We start from the raw sequence: 25,131 nt of genomic DNA, 5'->3' as shown, positions 1-25,131 counted from the left end.
CTGAATAGGTATTCTAGGGGAGAGTAACCTGACAGAAGTCTAGTAATTCCCTCAAGAGCTGTAATTCTGTAACTGTGAAGGGTTAATGTTACAGTTAGAAAATACACACACATGCGTGCGCACACACACACACACACACACACACACACAAATCTCTTAATCATATCTTGAATGTTGGATAAGTCAGAATGAGCAAGAATGAAGCATGAACAAGTTAATTTCAGTACACCCTTGAATTTATCTCAGACTTTGAACCTGACCTTTTTCAAAATGGGAAAAGCTGAATCTTCCTCCCATTATCTCTCAGAACATGTTTTTTATTCTTTTTGTTGGTTTGAAAGCATGGAAAAGTTGATGAAAACCTTGCAACTGAACAAGTAGTTGGGAAAATTTCTGCATTTAATAATTGGAAAAGATGGGAAACTTCCAGGTACTTTCCTGAATTCTTGGAGGTTTTACTGCTACTGTTTCCAAATATCAGAAGTGAAGGGGTTTCCTTAGATTCAGAGACTGAGTTGTGATTTAATTTTTTAATCAAGCTGTGCAGCTGAATCAGGCAATACAGTAACCCACAGCACAGACACCATACTGTGTATCCTGATTTGTTCTGGAGCTTCTTGTATGGGTCTTTATACAGGATTAATCCTAATAGCATTAGTGTAGTAAGACATATTGCTAAGTAGACTTAGACTACTAACAAAGACTTAAAACAAACAAAATCCTTTGGACATTGCTATTAAATAGCTGACATGACATCAACCTCTTTAACCAATTCTCTGCTTTTTCTCAGAGATCATCTTGGACAAAAGGGAAACTGAGCAACGGATTATCAGGGGCCACGATGGCACTGTCAGCGTTAAAGGCTCTTGCCATCCAGTTACTCATCCTTGTTCAGAATGTTGTAACAAAATGCAGTATAGTCTTAAACTGATACTTAAAAAGCAGATTTGATAATTTTCACACTTGTGTTTAATGTGCTTTCTGTTTCAGTCAGAAGTACCCAATGGTATAATACATCTTATATAGCTTTTGGAAAATTTAATATCTTAAATACTGATATTTTTAATGATCCTGAAGACATCTGATCAGTAAGCTTAAAACAAATGTGAATGCTGAAGACAGGATTTAAATTTAACACTAGTCTTTTTAATGGTTTTGAGGCAAGAATTTCCATAAATTAGAAGGGATGTATCTAAAATTGTGTCTTTCTGGTTTGATGTACCGTGTGGGTGGTTTCATAAATCAGCTGCTGTTAAAATGACAACCCATAGTAGAATGCTTTGCTAATTTAATTTTGCTAAATGATTCTTTTTTTTTTTTTAATCACCATAATACATTGTGATAAATGGTGAATATGATCAGTTTAAAGGCTTATTTAAATTTCAGCAGGTTTTAAAACTTCTGTCGTGTATTGTTTACTTCCATGGTCAAGTGTAAATACTTTTCATTGATATAATCAGTTTACATAGTAATTTCAAGCATAATAAAGCACTGCTTGTTCAAGGCTAAGCATACCTTTTTCACTTGAAGTATGGAGTTACTGCTTCTAAAATGAGCAGTGACCTTAGGTACATCTGTTCTTAAGTGGTTTGCACTGACTGTTGAAATACCTGTGAACTTCTGAATACTTATTGGGGAAGAAGCCATTTCTTTTGCAAATAATGAGAAGTAAAAGCTGGTGTATGATGGTGACAAGGTATACATTCCTATGCTTCAAAATAGGGAGGAGGTTTAATTTGGGAGCCTGGGCTTATAGGTACATGTGCTGTGCTGCTGCTAACAGGGTCCCTGCGGGGTGTAACCATGACACCTGCCTCAGTGTTGTCCACACATTTAACAAGGGGGCTAGGCCAAAAAACCCATCTGAGCTGACTCCTGCTCTGTGCTCACTGTCTTAAAAGAGTACAGGTGTTTGCTGTGATCATAGTACCAGGGTCATGGTATGTAACCGCGGTGAAAAGCAGTGCTGTGAAAGTTTATGGGAATGATTTTGGCATTCAACATGTGTGTAACATCATTTTTGAACTGCGTGTGTGGCAGTTGATATATTTTTTTTTTTTTAGGGGCAGGGATTCTGTCATCTACATGAATTATCTATGGATATCTTACAGCTACTGTCTGAAAGGCTGCTGTTCCTTAAGGGATGCATTATGCAACATTCATTGCGACAGTCTTCCTTGGGTATCAGCAAGCCCTGGCTGTGAGGTGGCTTGTTGCCTTCCCCATCTGTCCATTCCTGCTTTCCAAACAGGGCTTATGACCCTCCTTGTGGCCAGTCTGGCATTTGACTTTCTCCTCTATACAGAAGAAGGAAGGGTGAGATAGAAGAGGTGAAATAAGAGGGGGAAAAAAAGCGCGCCTTTCTGGAAGTTATCTGCCTGTCCCAAGGTATTACATTGTGCTGATGCCATCTGCTTCATGCAAGAGCTGGTTCCAGCTGATGTCCTCTAAGCAAAAGCTAGTTCTGTCTCCCTGTGTGTTGCTGGAGCTGTGGCTAAGCCGTTCAGCTGCCAGGCATTGTCTGGCTCTACAGGGGGTGGTGGTGGGGGAGCCCCTAATTTGAAAAGGGAGGAAGACAGACGGCAGCTTCCTTAGGCATATGCAACACTCCCAGTGGTTTCTGTGGCCAAAGGTGCAGCTTAGGTGGGACTAGGGAGGACTTGGCTGTAACTACACAGAATGGACTGGAGGTTGTCATGCCTAGAAATTTTTTTTGTCTAGTTTTCAGTTATATGAGCTGTCCTAGACAAGTGGCTAACATAATGGGTGGGAATGTATTTCACTGTAAGTTTTTAAATTTACAGTGACATTATTCCTCCATCTGCCAGTATCTAACCTGGGATGGCTCTTACATTGCTGTCAGGAAAAACTTCCCGCCATTGAGCTGTTGCATCTTTGCTCTTTCTGTGCAGTTATTAGTAAGGCCTTGGGAAGCTGAAAGCCCCAGGTTGTCCCATATTTTTCCTCTGTTTTCCCTGTATAGTGACACCATAAATGAGGGAATGTTCCCTGGCCTCTTGATGCATCAGCCTATTCCATTTTGCTGCCGTGTAGATGGCTGAAAATACAAGATGTTGTCCAACAGTGGGGTGGGTCAGACCCATAGCACAGAGGGGACTGTATGAAATCCAGGCAGCATTTCTCATCATGTATTACTTTTACATTTCTGAACAGGAGACATTCAGCTTTGGGCTAAAAATTGAAATCTTCCTAATTTTTTATGGGTGCTTTTATTTTTTAAATAAAAATTAACTATTTTTTACTGTAACCATACACTTCATGGAAATAAAACTTGTAAATGGAAAAGAAAACCTAATAAAATACAGTTTTGAACGGAAATATATATCATCTTTACAAAGCACAGAAATTTTATGAGGAGCTCTAGCAAATGAACTAGTCGCTGAAAGAACACATTAGAAGATAGCCTGGAGTTTGAGCATGGAAATGTTTAATACTGCATAGCCTCCGTCTTCAGACGCTTACTTACTGCTTACTCCCTCTGTAGAAATAATGCTGCAATGTCTAAAATGCTATGCCTGTCATCTTGTGCCTCCAAAATGTTAGAGGCACAAATGGGGTAGCTGGCAGACATGGGAAGCTGTGAGTGGCAACTGAAGCGTGAGTGCCTCCCATGGTTGTAAGGTGAATATTTTGGTTTGAGACTGAAGATGCTGGAAAGTAATTAATAAGAATCAGTTTCCTGACAGTGCTCATAATAATACACCTATTTTGGGATAGCCTGTTTAGTTTTGTTATTTCCCTCTTTTTGTAGCCTTTCCTATAATAAAGCTTTTTGTTTGTCTGTAAAGTTGCAGGATAAATAAATCATGGTTCTGAAAATTAGTAGGATTTGACTGTTAAAGTTGTCTGTAGAATACCAAAGCAAATAGTAGGAACATATAGTAAAAGTGTAAAATTTCAAATGAGAAGAGTGATGCCTGATTGCAGTTCTGAGCCACCACAGCCTTTGGTACTGCATATTACAGCACTGTATTGACACATTTACCATTAAAGCATTTGACCTTTCTCTACCTGGCATGTACCTGCCTCGATCCTTCTGGCTCCTGCACTAATGGATTTAAGGCACAATGGTACTCCAGCTGTACTCATTGATGTAACTTTTCAGTTTCCATAAAACACTTCTATTTTAAGGCAATTAGTTTAGTCTTTATTCAGCACATGACTACACCAAGACAACACAGTTAAACATAGTTTTGTTCACTCTACTGGAAACAAATTTTGGCTGGTCAGTCTCTTCAGTCAGTGGGCAGGATGAATGGGTGGGATTTAGACTCATTACAGGAACCCGTTCATGTTGTTTCTGCAAGGCATGACTGACACAATATTTTTAGAGTAAATGCTTCTAAGACAAACCCAGTAAACTCTGAAAGAGTTCTGTACACTGTTGGAAGAAGTGCTAGGATACATTTGACTTTCTAGCATGTGTAAATATTTACCATTTGGCTTTGTGCTTCTTCTAGACATTACCCAAAGCAGTCCTTCACTACAGTGGCTGATACACCAGAAAATCTTCGCCTGAAGCAACAAAGTGAATTGCAAAGTCAGGTAAATCAAACAGTTCTTTTACCTAATATTAGACTGTCAGTACACTTCTTTATAGTTTTTTGAAGTAGTATTAGTATTTCTTTGTACTTGTATGTAGTAGCACCCTAATTTAATTGTAAAAACTATTTGTAGGCTGGTATAATGCTGCAAAACTCAGGGGTTTATTTCTGATCTCACTTATTCTAGTTACTATCCTGTTGTAAGTCTGTTGACATCACTGAAATCATTCAACAGTTTACAAAGTATCCAAGTAGTTTTTTAATGTTTGAAATGTTATAGTTCATTTGCTTTAGACAAACTGTCATTGTTAGGTTGTATCAAACTTAATTATAAAATAGCTGTGTGATTAGCAAACAATTAATTTGTCATGAGCACACATTTAGAAGCCTTTAATACTTGTCAACACTGGACTGACTGAATGATCAGTTTATGGATCTGTTATGTCCTCTGTGAATGCATATATGGAGCAGTCTGTAAGCCAGTGATAAATACGCTATTAATCAAAATTTAGGTAAGTTAATACGAAATAAGCTGAAATTAAAATGTGAAAAGAAAGGCGGGAAAAAAAAAGAAGTGGCAATGAAAAATTGACCCAAACATGATGTTTGTTTACTATTTTTAGTCAATAGTCCATAACATACAGTTCTTATTGATATTAATTCCTTAATACCTGGACAACTCCCTTCTCCCCCCCCATTATCACTTTCTTATTGTTTGATTTTATGCAACAGTAGAAGTTAGCCTGGCTGTGTGAGACATTTGATAATATTTGATTGCGTTTTACTTTGTGAAAGCTGTTTTTTTGGGTTTTTGTTCCATTTTTTTTTACATTTGTGCTTTTAGTCTGGATTTACTTGCATTCCCTCATTATAAATCGATAATTATCATTGTCAATTACTGTAGTAAAAACCTGTAGCAGAAAACAGACAGTAGGCAACAGGAGATTTGTTTGGGAACCTCTCTGCAGGTTCATGGGTAAAAGCAAAAGAGTGCTAAAGAGAAATGCTTGCACATATATTTAGCGTGATATGAATTTTTAAAAATTCTTTACCTTTTGCTATTACAATTATTGATTACAAAACTTAGAGAAATTCTTCCATGCTGAGATTCTGCCACCTGGAAAGAGAAAAGTTTGTGGAATGTACATCACCTCTTGACTTCAGTGGATTTTAGAGTGAAGTTGCTTCATTTTCTCAGTGGTTCTGTGTACCATTGTTACCACTCTGTCACAGAGTTAAGAGGAACTTGTAAACTATACTTTTTACAGGTCTGTTTAAAAGAATATAAACTTTGAGCCCACTATTTTTTTAGTGGTTTGATAGAAAATGTTTGGATTCAGGAGAACAGTAAAGTTTTACTCCTCTTTCTGTCAGCTTTTCACTGGATTGTCTTGTGTATCTGCGCACGCACCCATGCACACATGGATATATTCAAATCTGAGGTCAAAACTTAAAGCAATCAGGTGTATGCTTTGCCTGTGGCTACCTCTGTCTGTTTATCCCCAGGATATCAGTTACACCATGGGTGAGTTTGCCCACTGGGACTTCATAAGGATTCAGTTGCACAAACCTAATCTGTTGACAGCTCTTCAGTGTTGTGCAGAGTGGAAGAGATGCCAGCTGACTTCCTTATGGCTACATCACCTGCCTCGGGAGCCCATGGTGAAAAAAGCTGAGACAAAGATTTCAAACGTTGTACTCAACAATTCTGTACCTTAACTCTCATGTGAATCGTGTGCCTTTGTCTAAAAGGCCCTCAGGGAAGCCTCCAAAGCCATACTTTTTAAAGTACTGGCAAAGGACAGATTTTAATGGGACTGATTTCTGTATGCAGGTAGGCTTTAACTGGAGAGCTCGTTTGAAGTTGAATAAGAAAAGTATAGATGGGAGGAATCGTGTTGCTGTGTTTAGGGAGGAGAACTCTCCTTTTTGAAGTCCAGACAGATCAGAACCTCATTTAGGAAATGTGCCTTGTCTTAAAGCAGTCTACTTGCTCCATGGTTATTGTGATAATACTTCTGAGGTAGTAGGGGCTGTTGAGAATTGTCAGGGAGGTGTAGAGGTCAACTGGTAGGCATCAGTTTGAGTTAAGACTGATATAATCAGGACTTAAATAATTCCTGGTTTATGACTGTGTGGTATCTGAGTAGCGCAGTGGGCTTGGTACATCTCCAGTTCAGCTCACACATTCCAAACTCAGTTGTATCAATTGTCTGTCTCGGCTAAATGTTGACTAACCTAAGAAGTGTGATCTATTTCTACAGCCTATAAGAGAAATGGCTTTCCCTAACCTATTTGAAACATGCTAACATGGCACTTTGGAAGTATAAGGAAATTTGTTCTGGTATTGTTCTCTATTTGTAAACAGAGGACTTAGTATTCTAGTACTGGGTAAGCAATATCAACAAGAAACTTGGAGTTAGCTTATGTATAAACTGCTAAAACTGTTCACAATACATTGGCATAAAATGTTAGATAAGAATCTACTCAAAACTTGGAAATCAAGAGAAACCCTTAATTTGTACAACATGCCTCTTTTTCAATATTATTAGGCAGTAAAAGATTTGCAGTTAATGCAAATATAGTTCTAAATTATAAGGGCACAAATTTACCTACTTCAAAGAAAGCCTGTAGTATTTCTGATCATCATTTGCTTCCTTGGTGTGGATTCACGTAAAGACTATGTAAAGTAGCCTAGCCTGTAAATTGTTTTAATGCTGAAATAAAGATTCCGGGGACTTTCCATAATCCAATTTAAATCTTGTCATAAAATAAAACTGTAAATTAGGAATAATTTCTGTAATATTTTGAAGCGTATAAGGACAGAGAAATTGCCATCCTGAATCAGCCCTACTGGCCATCTAGTCCGTCGTCCTATCTTTTCAGAGGAAGTTGCAAGGCTTCCAATTGAAACAAATACGTGCTATATAATTTGCCATTGTTCAGGTCTCATTTCAGTGCTGTGCAGTAGAAAAAATTGTGTACATGGTTCAAGAAAAGCCTTTCACATGAAACCAAACTTGGCTGGATAGAATCACATTATTACTACCTTCCAGTATTCGTCAGAGCTGCTTGAGCCTCCTGCCAATGCAGTGACAATTTGGGATTGAACAAATTCTGTGTTAGGTAGTGTAAAGAATTATTTAACTTCTGAGTAAGGAGAAATGCTTTTCTACAGTAATAGCTGCTTTTTAGGTTCTAAGTAAACATCTTTAATGCTTTTAGTTCTGAAGAGGCACAACCCTGTGTTTAACTGCAGGACTCCAAGCGTCTTTTCAAAATTCGTAGCTTTAGAACTATTGTTTATCTTACTCAGCAAAGCAGGAGGAATTGGTAAAGGAAACACCATTAAATATTGTATAAGCTAAAAGACATGTGTTTCTGTGAATTTGTTGTTTTGATTTTCCTTTAAGCAGCAATTGACAGCATTTTAAGTTGAAGTGCTGGGTCCTCTCTCAAGAATCCATTAAGGTCAGCATCAGGTGCCAGGCTGTCATGTTGACATAACATGACAAGAGCAAAACAAACAAAACCAAAATACTGTTTTCTGGAGGAGTCAATAGAAAATGGACTGTTCTTTAGAACACATGAAAAATTATGTTGTTAAGAAGTCAAAGGGCAACATTTAAAAGCTTTCCAGAGAACCTTTCCCTATACAATATAATTTCAGAGCTTTTCCCTCCTTTAGTCTTTTGCTTCCATGAGGTTTCATTCAACTCTAGTTTGAAGGAGACACAAACGCATTTTAGGAGTAAGTTTGATTTCCCATTCTGGAAAACTGCCTAGTTCAGTATGCATCCTGACTGAAAGAAAACGAGTTTTAAGGCCTTTCATCCTCTAAATAGAGTATAGACAGGGATCCAGTGTGTTGAACAAGATTTTTCTTTATGCCTCTCTGATGAAAAATCCCTGCCTTTACTTTGTTGAGGGAGGGCATTCTCCTATGGCATAGCATACAATGGATACTTCCCACATGCACTTGCCTCTCCTAGATGAACTCAACTACAAAAGTTACCGATAATCTCAGCTGTGCTTACCTGGGAATTGCCTTCATGTACCTTAGCTACTGATCTAACTTTGTAACAGTGTAAATTGCACCGTGGCCTTTAGTTCTTGTCTGTGGCAATGCTGTGTAGATCAAAAGCAGCAACTCCAGTTGAACTTGCAGAAAGAAGCAGAGATGTTCTGCAGCAGTTCTTGGCAGAAAGGATATTGAAGTGTCACATCAAAGGGAGGGCTGATATTTAAGGTGGGTTCTCATACTCCAACACTTTCTGAGGAAACCTGCTTTCTGGTAAGTCTTGGGGAACCTGATACAAAATCACGGGTTCTGTCCTACTGCTTTCCTGCCCTAATCTCTGGTGACGCAGCCTGAGGCTGCTATCCTTGGAAACTCCCAGTGCTCCTTTTCATATGGGAGAAAATACTTTTCTTCTCTTACAGCAGCTTGCGTAACTGAAAGTGTATGGGGTGTTTTTCTGTAGGAAAAAACCATACATACAGTTTTTCTTCTTAAATAGAGTTCATAAATTGTTGATTTTCAAGAAGTACCATCTTTCCTTAGGAGACATACCCAACTGAATCAGGCTATTATCCTGATAGTCTAATATTTTAAGTGTCCTTACTTTCTCAGGAATCTCTCACCAGGACAATAATCCTAATATTGAGTATTTGGAAGAGAGTCAACCTCAGAAAAGGGAAAAAAAATCCTTATTGTCCGATGTTTGCCTCTAGGATGGCCATACTCTTCTCTGTTCAGGCTGAAGAAGGGACAGACTGACTAGTGGTTCCTTGTGAAAGCACAAGAGACGACGGGTGTAAACTGAAATACAGAAGATTCTGTTTATATGTAGGGAAAAACTTTTCCAGAATGAGGATGACTGAATGCTGGCACAGGTTGCCTGGAAAGGTCCAGAGTATCCATTCTTGGAGATTCTGAGAAGAGGACTGGGCACAGTATTGAGCAATCTGCTGTAGTTGACTGTGCTTCAAGTAGGGTGATGGTCTCCAGAGTTCCACTCCAACTTCAGCTGTTCTCAGATTCTGTGATTCCTCTGTCTTGTCCTTCCTCAGGTTCCTCTTGACCATTTCTGTCTTGTTTTTTCTTGCCTTCCTCTCTTTGCCTCCTGTTCCAAGAGTATGTGTTAGCAAACTTCCAGGCAGATTCTTTTTCTAAGCTGTTTTTCTTGATTTGTTAAAAAGCTTTTTCAGTTTATATGCTCTGCTTTTATGAAGTCTTTGGAATGAACTGCCAGAGTGAATGAAATGCTGGATGGATTACTAAAGCAGACGTGTAATGGATTTCCTGGAGTACCTTGAGTGAGCTCATTGGAGAAGTCATGGGCAAAACATTTGTTGGAGCTAGAGGCAAAGATAAAAATATTCTCCTTCAGCTAGGAAAGGAGGAAGAAATATGGGACAGCAAGCAGAGAGGCCTGGTTATAGCTTTACGGGTGATTTTGTAAGTTGTTCCAGAGGACCCTGGAACAGAATTTAAAGATGGGATTTTTCCAGAGAGCTGTCAGGTGCTGATTATTTATCTGTTCCTCTCTCCAGTTGTCCAAGGATCTGAACCCAACCCACCATATGTGTATGAAGAGAGGGGTGAGAGAATTAAAAGGAGTGCAGGCTTCTCAGTTGTTGTCTTGCTATTACTTGTGAGTGAGAAGTCCGGGAGTAGTTGATTGCGTTTGTGCATTAAAATAAACCCAGACCACCTGCAGGAAGTTCTCCCTTGCTCCCCTGTGAGCCCCCGCACAGTAGCATTTTGTAAATCATGTTCACCTACTAAATATGAATTATTTTTTTTTTAACTCATGGTTTGTTCCTTCTTCCCCTCTGAAGACTATTTAAATGACTTGTTTTACCTGCATGAGTCAAAGGCATAAAAATAATTTTTGATGTGAATAATACAAAGCTCGAGAGGAGTGCAGGAGGCAGAATGGATTTCAGTCTTCTGGGAGAATGGTTGTCACCTCTTCTGATTGTTATCTTGCCAAGTATATGAAGGATTCTGTCTCCATCCCGTCTGCACTGGACTGGCTCCTGTTACTGTGCTACCATATATCTACACTGTTTCTGGGTTTTTTTTTTTCCCTTCCTGCAGTTACTAGACAGGCTGTAAGATTCAGGATGTGACAGTAGTTCTTCCTCTCCTTTCCTGTCTGCTACTCCTCACTGTCACATTAGCTGGACCAGCATGTGGAGATAAACAAGTTGTAACCCTGTGGTCAGGAGACACCAGAACATGAAGCAAAGACACCAAACAGTGTGTAGTACTGTCATAGTTGATAAACAGATTGGGAGGCAGAGGGGGAGTTTCTCTGTGGAATACATTGACTTATTTTTGTGTTACTGACACATTTGTAACATCCTGAAATTCTTTGATTTCACAGGTGGAAATACAAATTTTCTGCTGGGATATGAGATATGATTATGGACTACTTTTTGAAATAGAAAAGGAGAATGGTTTGCTTTATCTTTAAGTTGTTAAGACTTAAGTCTTAAATCTTAAATGTATCCTACATATTAAAATTTATTAAAAAAAAAAAATCTAATATCATTGGCCTGTGTAATTATAAAGAATTTTAAACTAACTTCCAATGGTAGCATACTGGCCAGAGTAACAAAAGCTACTTTATAAAGGGGTTGGGGTAGTAGGGTTTTTTTTTTTTTTTTTACTTGTTTATAAAAATAACTTTTTTTCCTTATGATGTTGACTGTTCTTTCTGCTATTTTCTTTTTGGGCCAGATCACACCTTGAAAATCAGGAGATTAAGCTGTGTGGATAAAAGCAGTACATTCTCCTTTTTTTTCTGAACCTGTATTATTATCTGTATCTGCATTTATTTCTAAGGGGGCAGTTACAGGTTTCAGTGCCTGAGCAAAGCAACTGCTTTGGACCATTCTTTTTGTACTATTTCTTCATTTCTCTGTAAAACAACCTGCAGAGATGGTGATGGAAGAACATTGCAAAATGAAGATGAATACTTGCCGAACATTCGGAGGAAACTTTAGACAGACTTGCATGTGAGCATCTATGGAAGACGTCCAGCTATCGAACTTTTCAGCTTTTCATTGTTGATTTGGTGATACAAAAGTAAAAGTGCCAGCATTTTTTTTTTTTTTTTGCATTAGTGCCTGACCTGTTGCTAATATCCCTAGTGATTTGGAAACTTGATGTAATTTGGTAGGGGAAAACCAGACCTGAACTACATTTAAGGAAGCACAATAACATCTGCAGAGACTCAGAAGCAAGCAGCGCAAGCTGTTCCTGCTGGCCAAAAAATTATAAAGTCTACAAAATACACTCACAGGAGAAAAATCACCTCTTCCAGTGCCAAGACTCAGAAGTAGGATGCAAAATATATTAATACAATGAGATCAGTTTTTCTAGCATATGTTGATGAGGGGAAAAAAACCCTGTACATGTCTATTTCAGATGCACATAATGTTTAACTGTAAAAAGTGAAGGGATAATATATTTATGTGAAATATAGGTAATTTTTGTGGTAGGATGAGGGCAGAGTAGTCACGATTATTAAATAGAGTACTTATTGAGCAGAACCATTTTTATAGACTCTCTCATGACATCGAATCAATGTACAGCAAGTAGGACATCCTTAACAGAAAATCTTAGGATCAATAAAATTGAAAGTGATTCAGACCACCTTTACTTGTACAACCAGCAGTAACAGAAAGGGGACAGAAACCATAGCTGTTATTTGTAAGTTGAGTTGTGGAATTCCTAACTACATCAGCACTAGTATTGAAATGTCTATAACTTTCTAGAGGAACAATTAATAAAAATGCTAACTTAAAAATTAAGGTGTTATCAGAACTTCTGCAATTTAAAAAAAATCATTCACTTAATCTCTTATTCTAATTTTTTTAAAAAATTCCTTTTTTTTTCTGAGTGAGGAAGGAATGGAGAACATTCACTGAGCTTGGGCCGTACTAACATGTATGTTCTTTTTCATGTCAAGTTTCTTTTATGATTCACTTGAGCTTCTTTCTACTGTTTATTTCTGAAACGATTTTTTAAATGGTTGCTCTGTGCAACTCTGTTGCAGGAAATTGGATGCTTTGATTCTTGTTAGTTACGTTTTTGTTGCATTACTGTATGGCATTTAAACCTGCATGAAGGAAAAATGCATTGAATTGTAGAGAATTTAAGATGAAGAATGAGAACAGAACAGTTGTCATAGGAAGTGAGGCATCCAGGGACTGCAAATCAGATCCTGAGGACATATCTGCTAAGTACAAGCCAGGAAGAAATTCCTGATCCCAAAGACAAGTAGTGTGTACTGGTGTATGTCCACACTGTGTATGGCTGCTCCCTTATAATGGATATATATTTTTTTCCAGTTTCTAGTGTTTGAGATAGTGTGAAGGCTACGTACCAGCCTGTCAGAGTGGCACTTGTGACGCATGAAGCTGAGTGTCTGTGAAACCCGATGGCATGTGGGGAGTTTGCAGGGTCAGTGTCCTCTTGGTTGTGTGGAATGGCTGGCCAGATCAAAGGGAGTAAAACTGGTGCAGGTGTGTCCTGCTGCCTTTCAGGAATGCTCCCTCGGCTGGAGTGGACACTGAGCTGTGTTTGGTCTTGCCTTGGGGATGGCAGTACAGCCGTGCCGGGGAACACGCTCAGCAGAGTGGGGTACTGAGGTGCCAACACTGAGTTCGTTCTCTTGCCCTCTCCTATTTAGCAGAGCATTTCTGAGGAAGTCTGCCAAAGCCAGAAAATGAGATCACATCACTCTTTCCTTTCTGGGCTTCAGATCTGCATCTTTCAGAGACTGCCACGTTTAACCAAAAAGGGTCCATGTAGTCTTGCTTCCTATTGGTGACACTGCATTTTTTTTCCTGAAACACCTTGTACTTATTGTGATCAGCAAGAGGAAATTTGACTCGATGGGTGACTGGTCTGATCCAGTGTGGAGTATTGGTAGTGTCAGCATTAAAAGGAAGGACAGCTAAGGAGCATGCCTTTACTTCTTCGCCCTGGGATGTAAAAAAGGAATTTTCAGGAATATGTCTTTAGTCAATGCACTGAATTAGGGGAACTTGTTTTATTTTCTTGATGCTGCCAGGCTCTTCATCTAGGAAGTTCTTAGTCTTTGTCCTAGACTTCCATTTGTGTAATGGCAGGGATAAATGATCTCTTTTTTTCCCCAGCAAATTGTAGTGGCTGGCATATTTAATAATTTGAAAGTGGCATATGAATGTTTTTGTTAATATCCTTTCATCCAAAGTAAAAGCTCAACATTTTCTTCTCCAATGTGAGATTATAACAATGAATTCTTCGTACATCAAAGTATTGGATTAACCCATTTGGCATTTCACATTGTGACAATTAATGGCTTCCATTTAGTTACTCATTTTAAGCTCATATCTTTTCAGAAGTACTGACCTGTTCCTTACCAAGGCATGAAGCTAGTCATCCATCTTGTTATAATGAAACCAATTTTTATGTTCTTCTGTGGCAATTTCTTAACAAACTTCAGAGGTTCTGGACTGAGAATTTCTAGAGGCAAGGTTAATTTTTCTCTTCATTTTTTCTTGTCCTTATTCTCATGGCCTTATGTTAATGTGTTGAAAGAATATGATAAATGACTATATTTCTCCTCATTGTATTGGTTCTTTGAAGATGTTTTGAATTTGGTCCTTGTCCCTTTGTAAAGTTTTATTCCACAAGGATGAGCCACTTTTACTTTTTGGACATTAAGCTTTTCTTCCTGCTGATGCTATAAGTCCAACCTGTCAGTTTTTCTAGTTCAAGGGATTCTTGATAGTGATCGTTGTTCACAGTGTTGTGTTGTTTTGCAGATATCTGTAGTTCCCATTGAAAGGAGAAAGCAAATTGAAAGTTTAGTAATAGATTGAGAGATCAAATCCTACTCTAAGGTACCTCTGGAAATTGCCTCAAATCCATAGCTAGTTTGCCCACAGTTGAATATTTTTTCCTGGTATGCAATAAACTTGTTGCATATTTCTGTTGTGATGGGAGCGTAGAATTACAGAACAGAATTTCTATGAGCATGAATATATTTATTTTTTTGTTGCAGTTATTTATTTAATAGAATGCATGCACTCTTTTGATCCATATTGAAAAAAAAAATATTTTTACCTGCAGACTTCTGCCATGTGATTAACTGTGATGTAAATCTGCTTTTGAAGATCCTTTATAAGTAGGCATTTTGTTTAGCAATTACTTGTATCTGCTACAGTATTTCAAGTTGTTAAAGATTTCTGTATAAGAGTTGAGAGCGGCTGGATTTCTTTACCTTTTTGGCTTTTTTTTTTTTTTGAGTATAACAAAAAAGTCTATCCAGATGCATATCTTTGCTTTGTGGAGAACAGCTGTCCCCATTGTGTGCACTGGCAACCGAGCAGTCCCCTTTAAATCCATTATTAATTCTGGTTTTGGTCAGCATTTGTTCTGGAGGTGGCCTTAACAAAATGACCAGTAAAGCTGCTTAATAGGACAAATCCAAGCCTGGTGAGAGTGTCACATTCTCTTAATTGGAAGTCTTACAAAATAGAAGCTTTAAGCAAATGAAGCAGCAAAAAGAGACCTTTAGCCTTAGTGGAGAAATTAAAAACCGAATAAACAAAATCTCATCCCCTGTGTTCCCCAACAAAACATAGTATGCTGGCTTCTGGATTTTGCATAGCTGCAAAATTGTCTGCTCCAACAAGAGACGCTTTTTGCACTTCGAGGCTTTGTGGATGTTTCTCTCTGCCTGTCTCTCTCTTTGACTTTGTTTTTCAGTTCTTGATAATTTCTGACTGTCTGTAGTCTGAGCTGTCTGCTCATGGTGCAAAGAGCACTTGTAATACGCTGAGTATGACTGTGAGAAGGAGAAAGGAGAAACTGGCCTTGGCTTGCCTGATGGTGCAAGGCCAAAACAACATATGAATAAGAAATCACATGGTATTAGGCCTTTCAGAGTATTTGGAAGAATAAAGGCAGGAGGGTTCCTGGGCAGTCCTACCCCTTGACCCCAATAAAAGGCTATGAGTGTTCGTCAGCATTTTAGTTGGTCATTTTCCTGATGCTTAGGTTACTTATTGATGGGGCTGTTTTAGATCCAAGAAATATATTGTCCTCCTGATTTATTCTCAGATGGTGCAGGGACCATTCAGAGTTCAATGATTTCTTGTAACTGCTGCCTTGCAGGATGGATTGAGGTCTATTTGGGGTGATAGTTTGTCAGGTAGTGCTATGCTTGCAGGAGATTATGTTGATGGGCTTTCAAGTGAAAGGGTCAGGAAAGAAAGAGAAAGGAAAAAGAGTAGGATTAGTATAATGTTTAACCTTGCCCAAAACAAAGTGGGTGGAAGAAAATAGTAAACACTTTCATCGCACCAAATGTTAAAGCTTTGAAGATATTTGGTGGAAACTCCCCCCCTCCCCCCCCCCCCGCCAAAAAAAAAAAAAAAAATTAAAAAAAAAAAAAATTGATGTTAGAATCTGCCTGGAGCACAGTTTCTATTTTCCAGTAGCTTACTAGACTGAAAATTTTGAAGGGCAAAATACACAAGCTATTTTAATAATAATAAAAAAAAAGGCAGAAAAAGAAAAGGCACAAAAAAAAGCGCTGTTGCCTACTGCCTTTTCTAGTCCTTTGGCACTGAATTAATCAAATCAGACACCCAAATTAAAAATACTAGTTTGATATCAGTGACCAAAATGTAAATATTTTGTATTTATATGAATTTACTGTTAATTGTTAAAAAAATTTAAAAATTTCTATATAAATATACCTACATTTAGTATATTAAATTTTAATATCTTGTGAATTAAAATAGTTTAATTTCACTTGAAAGAAAATAGTTTTACTGGGTAAAATTCAGCATAAATTTCTTGTTTTAAGTTTTTTTTCAGTGTAAATAAATTGCTTTAAAGATTTAGAAACAAAGATGCAAATGTGAATGAAGCTACCACTTATATATCAAAAACTGCACTCATTTCTGCAATATAAGATAGCCTTTTTAATAGTGTAATAAAATTATCAGTAGGTGAATTGTTGATATAAACTTAAATGTGGAAACAAGATCAGAAGAATGGTCCAAGTTGCTCAGTCCTGTCAAGAAGGGAGCAACAGAGATAAGTGTCTTGAAGACGGGATGCTCTGGTGCCTGGGTGATAAGGCTGGAATGCCAGCACCCATTGCAGAGGCAGGTCGAGCACGTAGTTCAGCACCATTTGAGATAAACGAGAAGTGGGTTACGTGGCTTGTTTTGTTCAAAGGAAAATGTGTTCATCACTGTATACGAGGAGAATCAAACAATCAAATAATAGTTTATTTGAGTTGCGTAGTGGTTTTCTGCTACGCTGTTGGCCTGTATACCCATATGTTGTTAGTACCATGCCTTATGAACCTGGTGGCCTTTGCCACCAGCCTAGACCTGTGGGCTCTCCTTATGGAATAAAATGAGCACTGAAGCCTCATGATACTGCTGCTGACGACTCCATCAGCTACTGCAATGGAAGCTACTCTGCCTTTTCCATCCTTTTAAATTTAACTCACTCTTTCAGTTAAATTCCATCCTTTTCCAGTCTCTCATCCCATCTTACAACCTTAAGCCCAGCTCTTGCTTTTGGCCTTTGCTTTTACTTCATCTTAGTTCTGCCTTGCAATCTGGGCTGCCACGTTCTCACGATAATATGTAAATTGAGTGTGCAGCAATTGGAGTATTTTGAAGTGAGTGATACCAATGAAAAATGGAGCTGCTGCCCTGGAAGGCTGTCAACAGGGCACAGTACCAGAGCCTCAATGGGTCAGCAGCTGCTGAGTGGAGATGTGGAGAGCAGGCAAAAAAGGGAGGACCAATGGTGAAGTACTATGCTTAAGGTAGAGCCAAAGTTCAGGTAGTCAGACATTAGGGAAGCTTTCAGCACATGCAGAGCTGTGCTGAGCAGAGCACCCAGCTGTGCTGAGAGCTGTCTCTCCAGACTGCAGCTCCATCAACGCTGTGCTCTGAACCAGTTATAGTTACAAATACACGTTTATTGATGATGGATTAAGTTAGTAGGTGAAAACTTTTTAAATTCCCTCTGTTTCTGTAGGTGCTGAAGCCATAGGGCGATATTCTTCTGACATCTGGGATGTAATGTGATCTGGATGGATCAGAACGTCTAAAATAGGTTGTTTGAATAGTGCCCCTAAAAATGCCTGGTTCTGCTGTTAACTACGAATGAAGTGTCATGTGGCTGCTTGGATAAAGACTTCTAAAGTAGGGTAGAATCCAATGTCTTGTTACATAGCAGGCAGTGTTTGAATACTGAATGACATGATAACCAAACCAAATTTGGCTCTTTGGGGGACTGGGGTCAAATGTAAGAAAAAAAAAAAAACTGGACAGAGATAGAGCACATCAGAAATCCAGTGAAAAGCACATCTGCCATCCTGAACCACAAAGCTGTGGAAAGTTATGCTGGTCATCTTATTTTATAGCACCCTATAGAATGTTCTTGTTCCCAGAAACATGGTGAGGGGTCTGACCAAAAACTCTTTGTTAATTTTTCACCTCTGCTGCTTCCTTCAGTTCAGAAAGGATGGGAAGAAATCTCTTGGTGACCATAGGTATTGAAGGTATTTATTTTAAATAGAAACATAGGATGTGCAGAAATATGCAATTTGGACACTCCCGTTTTTTGAGGGAAGTCCCACCTGCTTCTGGCGGGTTGAGGAATGGATGTTTATAAATGTTCTTAACAGGTTTCTCTAATTTTTCATTAGACCTTGTTTAATGGCAAGTGATTTGACACAAACAGCAATTCCTGGAGCATTTAAGTGTTTCTGATTCATTACTTCTGACTACTTTCAAGAAAATTGTGTTTTACTAGTTAAGAGTATGTACATTGGGGACTTCTTGATTAATTTTGTTATTGAGCTCTCTGGAGCCATTTGGGTTTTATATCTCCCTGACGAAAGAATAACCTCTAGATCTGATGTACAAAGAATACAGGAATATGATTTTTTGTTTTGTCAATAATGAACAATTCAGGTGGTTAAAATTTTATTAATCTTCCAAGAAACCAGTTTGTTTAATTTTCTGATTATAACTCTGAATGGATTTTTGTTTGCTCTTGTAAGCATTAAATGGTCAGAAGTATTTAAGATGTACTGCAGGAGTATTACAGAGCCCAAAACAAAGTGAAGATTAGGTATATCTTCTAATATATTGAGAAACTGGCAAATAATCACTGGATTTATACTTATTCCAGATCTGTCTCATTAGTTGAAAGGCTGATTTGTGAATGACTAATTTTTTTGTATGCTAGAAATGACAAATTCAAAACATTGTTTTGATTGGATTTTTTCCCCCAAAATGTTGACCCAGAAGTTGGAAAACAGACGAAGTTCAAAAGCTGAAAAAATGCTTTTAGAGTTTGAGTACTTAACTTATTAAAAACAAATAGGAAAAAATTCAAGTGAAAAATATTAGGGATTAAAGTTGATGCATAAAATATTTCTGAGTTTTCAGATACCTGCCCATGCCCCCCATTTTTTTTTAATTAAAAACTTTATTAATAAATATTTATGAAAATATTTCACTCAACTCTGTTCAAGAGTCCAGGGAGGTGTAGCTATTTCCCACTCACTTTATATACTAATGGCTCCCAGCCACCTTCTCTTCTCTCACTTATGCCCAGTAGAAATAGAGAAAAATACATATTTCAGACAGTTAAGTTCTGTGTTCTGGTGAACAAACGTCAAAGCAACTGTATTAAGAGTTCCTCCTTAAACACACCAAACCAGGTCCTCAACTTCTGCAAAATGATTTTATCTCAACGATTTCCTTTGTCTCCCAATTTAATTAAAATGGGTTTTGGTATTGGATAATGACAGCTTTTGCTGTCAATGGGAACTGCAGGTTTTCAGCACAGAACTTTAATTTCTTTAATAAATGTATTCATTTAATTTTAAGGTCATCCATATGCTTTGTTATGGAAAATTTAGTTTTGAGACAAAGCACAAATGGGAGCAATAATAGTCTGGCAAATAGAACTTGTAGGACTCAAGTCAAGTGTATTAAGTGAAAGTTGGTTTTCTCCACTTTTAATAATTACAGTATAAAATAAATAAGATCATTTAGCCCATTCTTAGCAAATGTTTCTTTGACTCTGTAAATCATGTAAGCCTGAAAGATGTTAATCCAGTGAGTTATTTTTAGTATCTATAGATCTTGCCTCTGATGCAGTTAGAACTGACCTTTTTTGGCTAGAATGGAGTGTTTCAGTAATAGTCAGATTTGTTTATAACATATGCTGAAGAAAACTAATATTTTATTTAAAAATAATACCTTTTAAATTTTTCATTCACATCCCTCTGCTTCAAAACTTTGGGTGCATCACTGATAATTGGAATTAGAACTTGGAATTTTACCAAAAATGAAGGAAAATATTCCTGTGCTGAAGCAGCTGACAGTGTAAAGTCACAGACAGAACTTCCTCCACGTGGTGCAGTTATCTAGCTGCTTGGGAACTGGATGCAGTACGCTGCTGTAGCATGGGTCCTCCATCCATAGCATGACAAGTGAATTTATTCAGCTGAGTAGTTTGTATTGCAAAGACAGTTAAACAGCAGTACTTAAAAATCTTGGATATCTGTCGATGAATCTATACTGAGCAGTGCAAACATTGGGTCTGTCAATAAATCGCCTGCAAAAGCCTTCACTTGGAATCATGGTTAAGTAGCTAAAATCAAAATATCGGATAGGAACTTCTTCATATTATTGGATGTTTGCTTTACTAGAGATTTTTTTTTCTAGTTGTATGCAGATGTAATTACAAGTCTCTCAGAAATACAATACCAAAGAAGTCAAAGAAATAGTCTTTGTTGTGCCAGTTGTCTGTTAAATGGTAAATACTAGTTTTGTAAGGAAAAAAAAAAGTAAATATAGTTTTACACTAGAATAATACTTGGAGGGGAAAAAAAGTTAGCAAATACAATCCCAGGGTTAAACTGGACATTTATCAATTATGTTGCTTTACACATAAATAGTCCATTTCCTTTTTGTAATCGTTGGGATGACAGCAGTAAATTATTCATCTGCAAACTCTGTTTCTGTACTGAATTGATGGCTGAGGTTCATTGTGCTTACAAGACTGATTCATGTTCACTATGTAAATGGTTGAATAGCTGGCTGTTGTTACTACCTTGGTAATGAGCTACAACAGTGACAGGGAGATGTTGTCTCTCTAACGGAAAAGACAGATATTTCACCTAGGAAAGGAAAGGTTGGGAAAATGTATTTCCCATTTGATATTTTATTTGAAAGAGCAGATCAGAAAGAAACATGTGACTTACAATTGGTTTATATCAATCTTATCTTCCCTTACTTCCAGGTTGATCTTCTTTGAGGCCCGTGTTCTTTGCAGCAGAAATGAAACAAATATTAACAACTGTCCTGACCCTGATTTGGAAATAAATTACTGAAGCATATTATGTCTTAAGGGTGTTTGCTTTGTGTATCTTTCAATTATTGTAGGAATGTATGCTGCTGAAAAACAGAGGTTATTGCCCTAGTTCTTTCTTACCTCGCTTTCAATTAAACCTGATTTCTGTTACCATAGCACTGCCTGCTCGTACGGCACTCAGTCCAGTGCTGGTCATTTGTGCATATTTTCTATTTGACTGTGTGGCTGTTCTTACTCTTTATGAACCAACAGCCCCTATTCAGTATTTTTGGTTTGTGTGGGGGCTGGTCAGGCAGCTGTTTTTCACAACTGATGCAATTGTTAATACGTTTCCTATGCATGAAGGCAGACTTCTATTCAGTACCCCTGGGGACTGTAAACATCATTTTTATCATGTTGGAACTACGGGCTTTGTCAGCCCAGTGAAGTTGTTCTCAATTAGTATGAGACAGTCCAATTCAGGAGGGAATAGCTGCTCCTGTTTGAGCCCATTTTTCTCTGAGTGTTGCCTACACTGATTTCCAGCTGTTACTGTGCAGCTTTGGGGAGCTAATGGGGTTCACTGGGATCATCTATCTCAAAAGGAAATGCCTGAGTCAGTGTCTAGTTGAACGATAGGAGATTTTTACAGACAAAAAACCCGGTTAATACCCACTTAGCTAATTATCTCTCAATGTACATGATCATCTTTTCCAGTCCAGTAATTAAAGAAAATTAAGTGGAACCTCGCTAATTTGCACTAATGTTGGGAACAACCTATTGCCAATTACTGAATTTTGTGAATTAGCACAGATGAAAACAAGCACTGTTTACATACTATAGAGTAAGATGTGCTGAACCTTATCCAGTAATGCCACATGATCATCACACTGCCAATAACTCACCTGTACATGCATTTGAGGACAGAATCTTTCTTATGCTGAAGTTCACCCTGTTTTAACTGTGTAAAGATTACTGTCCTGCAGTGGATATATTTTCTACTGAGGTCTAAAGTCATATAATGCTTCTTGAATACCATTCTCCTGGTTTCTAGTGGAGTTCAATGAGGGTTTTAGAGGCCTCCTTACATTCTAATATAACTTAAGTTTCTCCTCTTTTAAAGTAGCTGCGATTGTCCCCATGGCTGCTGGAACCAGCACAGCATCTTGCTTTGTTCCTTCTGAGCTGTTGCAAGGGGCTCAGAAGCCAGAAAAAACAGACCTTTTCAAAATCCAGTGCAAGTGAAAGATCACTAGTTGCTGTATTTTCAAAATGCCCCGTTACCTTTTCCTCTGTGAAAGTAGTTTTGCTGACAGTTCCCGTCTGTGGCCGCATTACAAGCCCAGTCCTAATCTTTCTTTCAGAAGGCTCCCCCTCCAATCCTGTTTATAGTGCCAGAACCAACCCCGTGTTTCCTGGACATCCAGTTTTCTCTTAGACTCGTTTGGGTAGCCCCTAGAAAGCAGGCTGCCTTCTTGTCCACATCCTTTATACTAGCTTTACCCATTGCTTTTGGCATGATCACTGTTTAGATCCCAACAAAATCCTAAAGCCCCTGGTGAGCATATGCTAAACAACTCCTGGCTGTTGCCAAAAAGCTAGCTGTCGCTTGCAAACCTAATCATTAAGAGGCAAAAGGCTATTTTGGCACACTTGAGATTTCTGTACCATCCATGTCTCCCTCATCTGAACACCAAATAATGGCAATCTTTACATGTTCAGCTATAATTTTTTCTCATGTTTTTGCACCTGATCTGAGACTTGGTGAGAAACAGTTGAGACCACCTTGTACCAAAGTTCATTAGACTTCTGTTCCCTAGTTTCATGCACCAGTTTTTGATTGTTTTCTATTACTTTTGAAGACAACAACAGTAAATTGGAAGGAGGAGCACTTCTTCCTATCTGTGTTCTCACACTCTGCCTGTCTTTGGGAAACTTCCACTTCTGAAATAAGTTACATTTATTTCCAAAGCCAAAATGATTCCTTTGCAACTTCAGCTTTTCAGTGATCCTCTTTAATAGCTGTGCATCTTTCCAAGACCTCTCTCCATCCAGTCCGAGGTGGTATCTGTATTTCTTTTACTGGAATCTCTCCAGTCGCAGTTACAAGCCTGGATGCTTGTAACTTTCCAGAGCTCCAGCTTACAGATAGGAAGGTGAAACGCTGTATGTAGAACAGCCAAATACGCAGTCTATGACCTAATGGCAAGACTATGACAATTTATTTAGATGACCTGCTTTTCAGCTTAGGCTACCTTTTACTTTTCTGTTGAGACACCTAGTTATAGGAAACTGTCTGTAAGCTGCAGGATCCAAATGCCTTAAGGCATTTCTATGATGTAAAGGCATTTTGTATGATGTAAATTTAGGAAAATAGAAAGTGGGAAGGTAATAAAGATTGTGTTTCTTTGCTTGTATTCTACCAGCTGTCCTTTTTGGTGGTGGAAGAAATACTGGCATGAAAATTATATTTGGTAATCTTAAAATTATGAGGAATGAAACATAAGATAAGGTTTCCTTTTATCCCCACTTCTTTACATTCTGACTCCCAAACCGAAGAGTCAATTCCCCCAAATGCCTAATTACAATTTATTTTCATTACAACTACAACACTTAAATATGTAAATCAGTTCTAGGGACTCAGATGATTAAGTTGCTTTTTGAGATAACTCTTCTAAGTCCTGTAATAGCTTTTTGAGAAGCATATTCTGCCCTAAGGTCATAATTCAAAAATCAAAAAATCCAAACCAATTCCGTTAAGAACTCTGTTTTAATGGTCTCATTTCATAATTTTGATACAAGTTGGCCCCTGGATTTGGTTAATTGGAAGTAAAAAGCAGTACTAAGATAACCAGCACGTAAAACCTTTTGTCATTATTTTTTTTTTTTTAAATAAAATCAGGTATTGGGATAGGTGATATCTTCAAATGAATACTCTGCCCTTACTGCTGCTGCTGTCTCCAATCTTCCCAGACATCTCTCTGTAGAATAAAAAGGAGCCATACCAAATTCATAATGCATTTTTTTTTGACAGAAAAGCAAAGAATTGAAGCTGAAGAATTTATGCAATTCTACTGAATATGACTTTTTTTTCTGATTTGGCTAATGTGAAGCCCTTATATCACTTCAGAATGAGCAGGGTTGAGAATAAACATTGGTTATTTAGCAATTAAAATTTGCTTAGGTTGAACACCTAGAGCAAATCCATTAAACTTAGTTGCACTTCTGAGCTATCATAGAAGCTGAAAACGGCTTATGACAGTATGTTCTTTGCAGAGCATTCTGTAAGCATTCTGTTTATATACTGGTCAACATTTTTTTAAAATGGTCTGTGTAGGGGAACACTTGTGCTTGGGAAAGTTGATGGCTGTGTCCAAATGCTGTTCATATGCTTAGGAAGAAATGTTACAAGTTTCCCTGTGCAAGCATTCCAGCTATATAGCTTGGGATGCAAATTTAGCTGCAGCCAAACAGTACGGGCTATGCTGACTCTGGGCCTGCTAATATGGATCAGATTACCTGGTTTATTAAGAAAACTTGCCCCAAAATGTGCTAATATGCTATATGGCAGACCGTTGTTTTTACAACAGCAGCCTAGAAAATAAGGATAATTGGTTTAATATGTCATTATATGTGATTGTCTTGTGTGTGTTTGTGTAGTTTTAGAACACTAGAGCTAATGCAGAAGGCCTTTGATTTGGGCAGAGGTAGTGAAGGGGTGTAAAGCATTACCTGCAAAATTTGAGCTCATTGGTGAGTGCTGGACGACAGACTATTTCTTGGACACTGGTGGGTTAACCCTGGTAGGCAGCTAAGCAGCATGCGGACTCAGTTCCCCCTGCTTACTCAATTCCCAGGGGGATGGGGGAGGAGAAAAGGAAAAGTAGAAGCAAGAAAACTTGTTGGTCAAGATAAAAATAGTTTAATATGCAAAGGAGAAGTAGAAGAAAGCAAGCAAGCAAGCAAAACTAATGATACCAAAGCAATAACTTACCAACTCCCATGGGTAGCTGATGCCCAGCCAGTTCCCTAACCTACCTAAACACCCCTCCTCTCTGATTTACTGCTGAGCGCGACGTTAAATGGTGTGGAATACCTCTTTGGTTAGATTTGTTCATCTGCCTGGCTGTGATGCCTCCCAACCTCTTGCCTACC

General features: G+C 38.1%; 1 protein-coding gene across 2 annotated transcripts in view; it reads left to right on the top strand.

The window, feature by feature from the left end:
* The window catches only part of NEBL (nebulette), a 273,257-nt gene that overhangs the window by 81,278 nt on the left and 166,848 nt on the right, over positions 1–25,131 (top strand). For both annotated transcript variants that reach the window (XM_064444765.1, XM_064444766.1), the window contains exon 3: positions 4,482–4,566. In XM_064444765.1, the coding sequence (XP_064300835.1) occupies positions 4,482–4,566 (85 nt within the window). The remainder of the gene's footprint in view (positions 1–4,481; positions 4,567–25,131) is intronic.

The sequence above is a fragment of the Phalacrocorax carbo genome, chromosome 2 (assembly GCF_963921805.1).
Source record: "Phalacrocorax carbo chromosome 2, bPhaCar2.1, whole genome shotgun sequence".
Lineage (NCBI taxonomy): Eukaryota > Metazoa > Chordata > Aves > Suliformes > Phalacrocoracidae > Phalacrocorax > Phalacrocorax carbo.
Note: the sequence above shows the minus strand (reverse complement) of the source record. Positions and strands in the feature narration are given on the sequence as shown.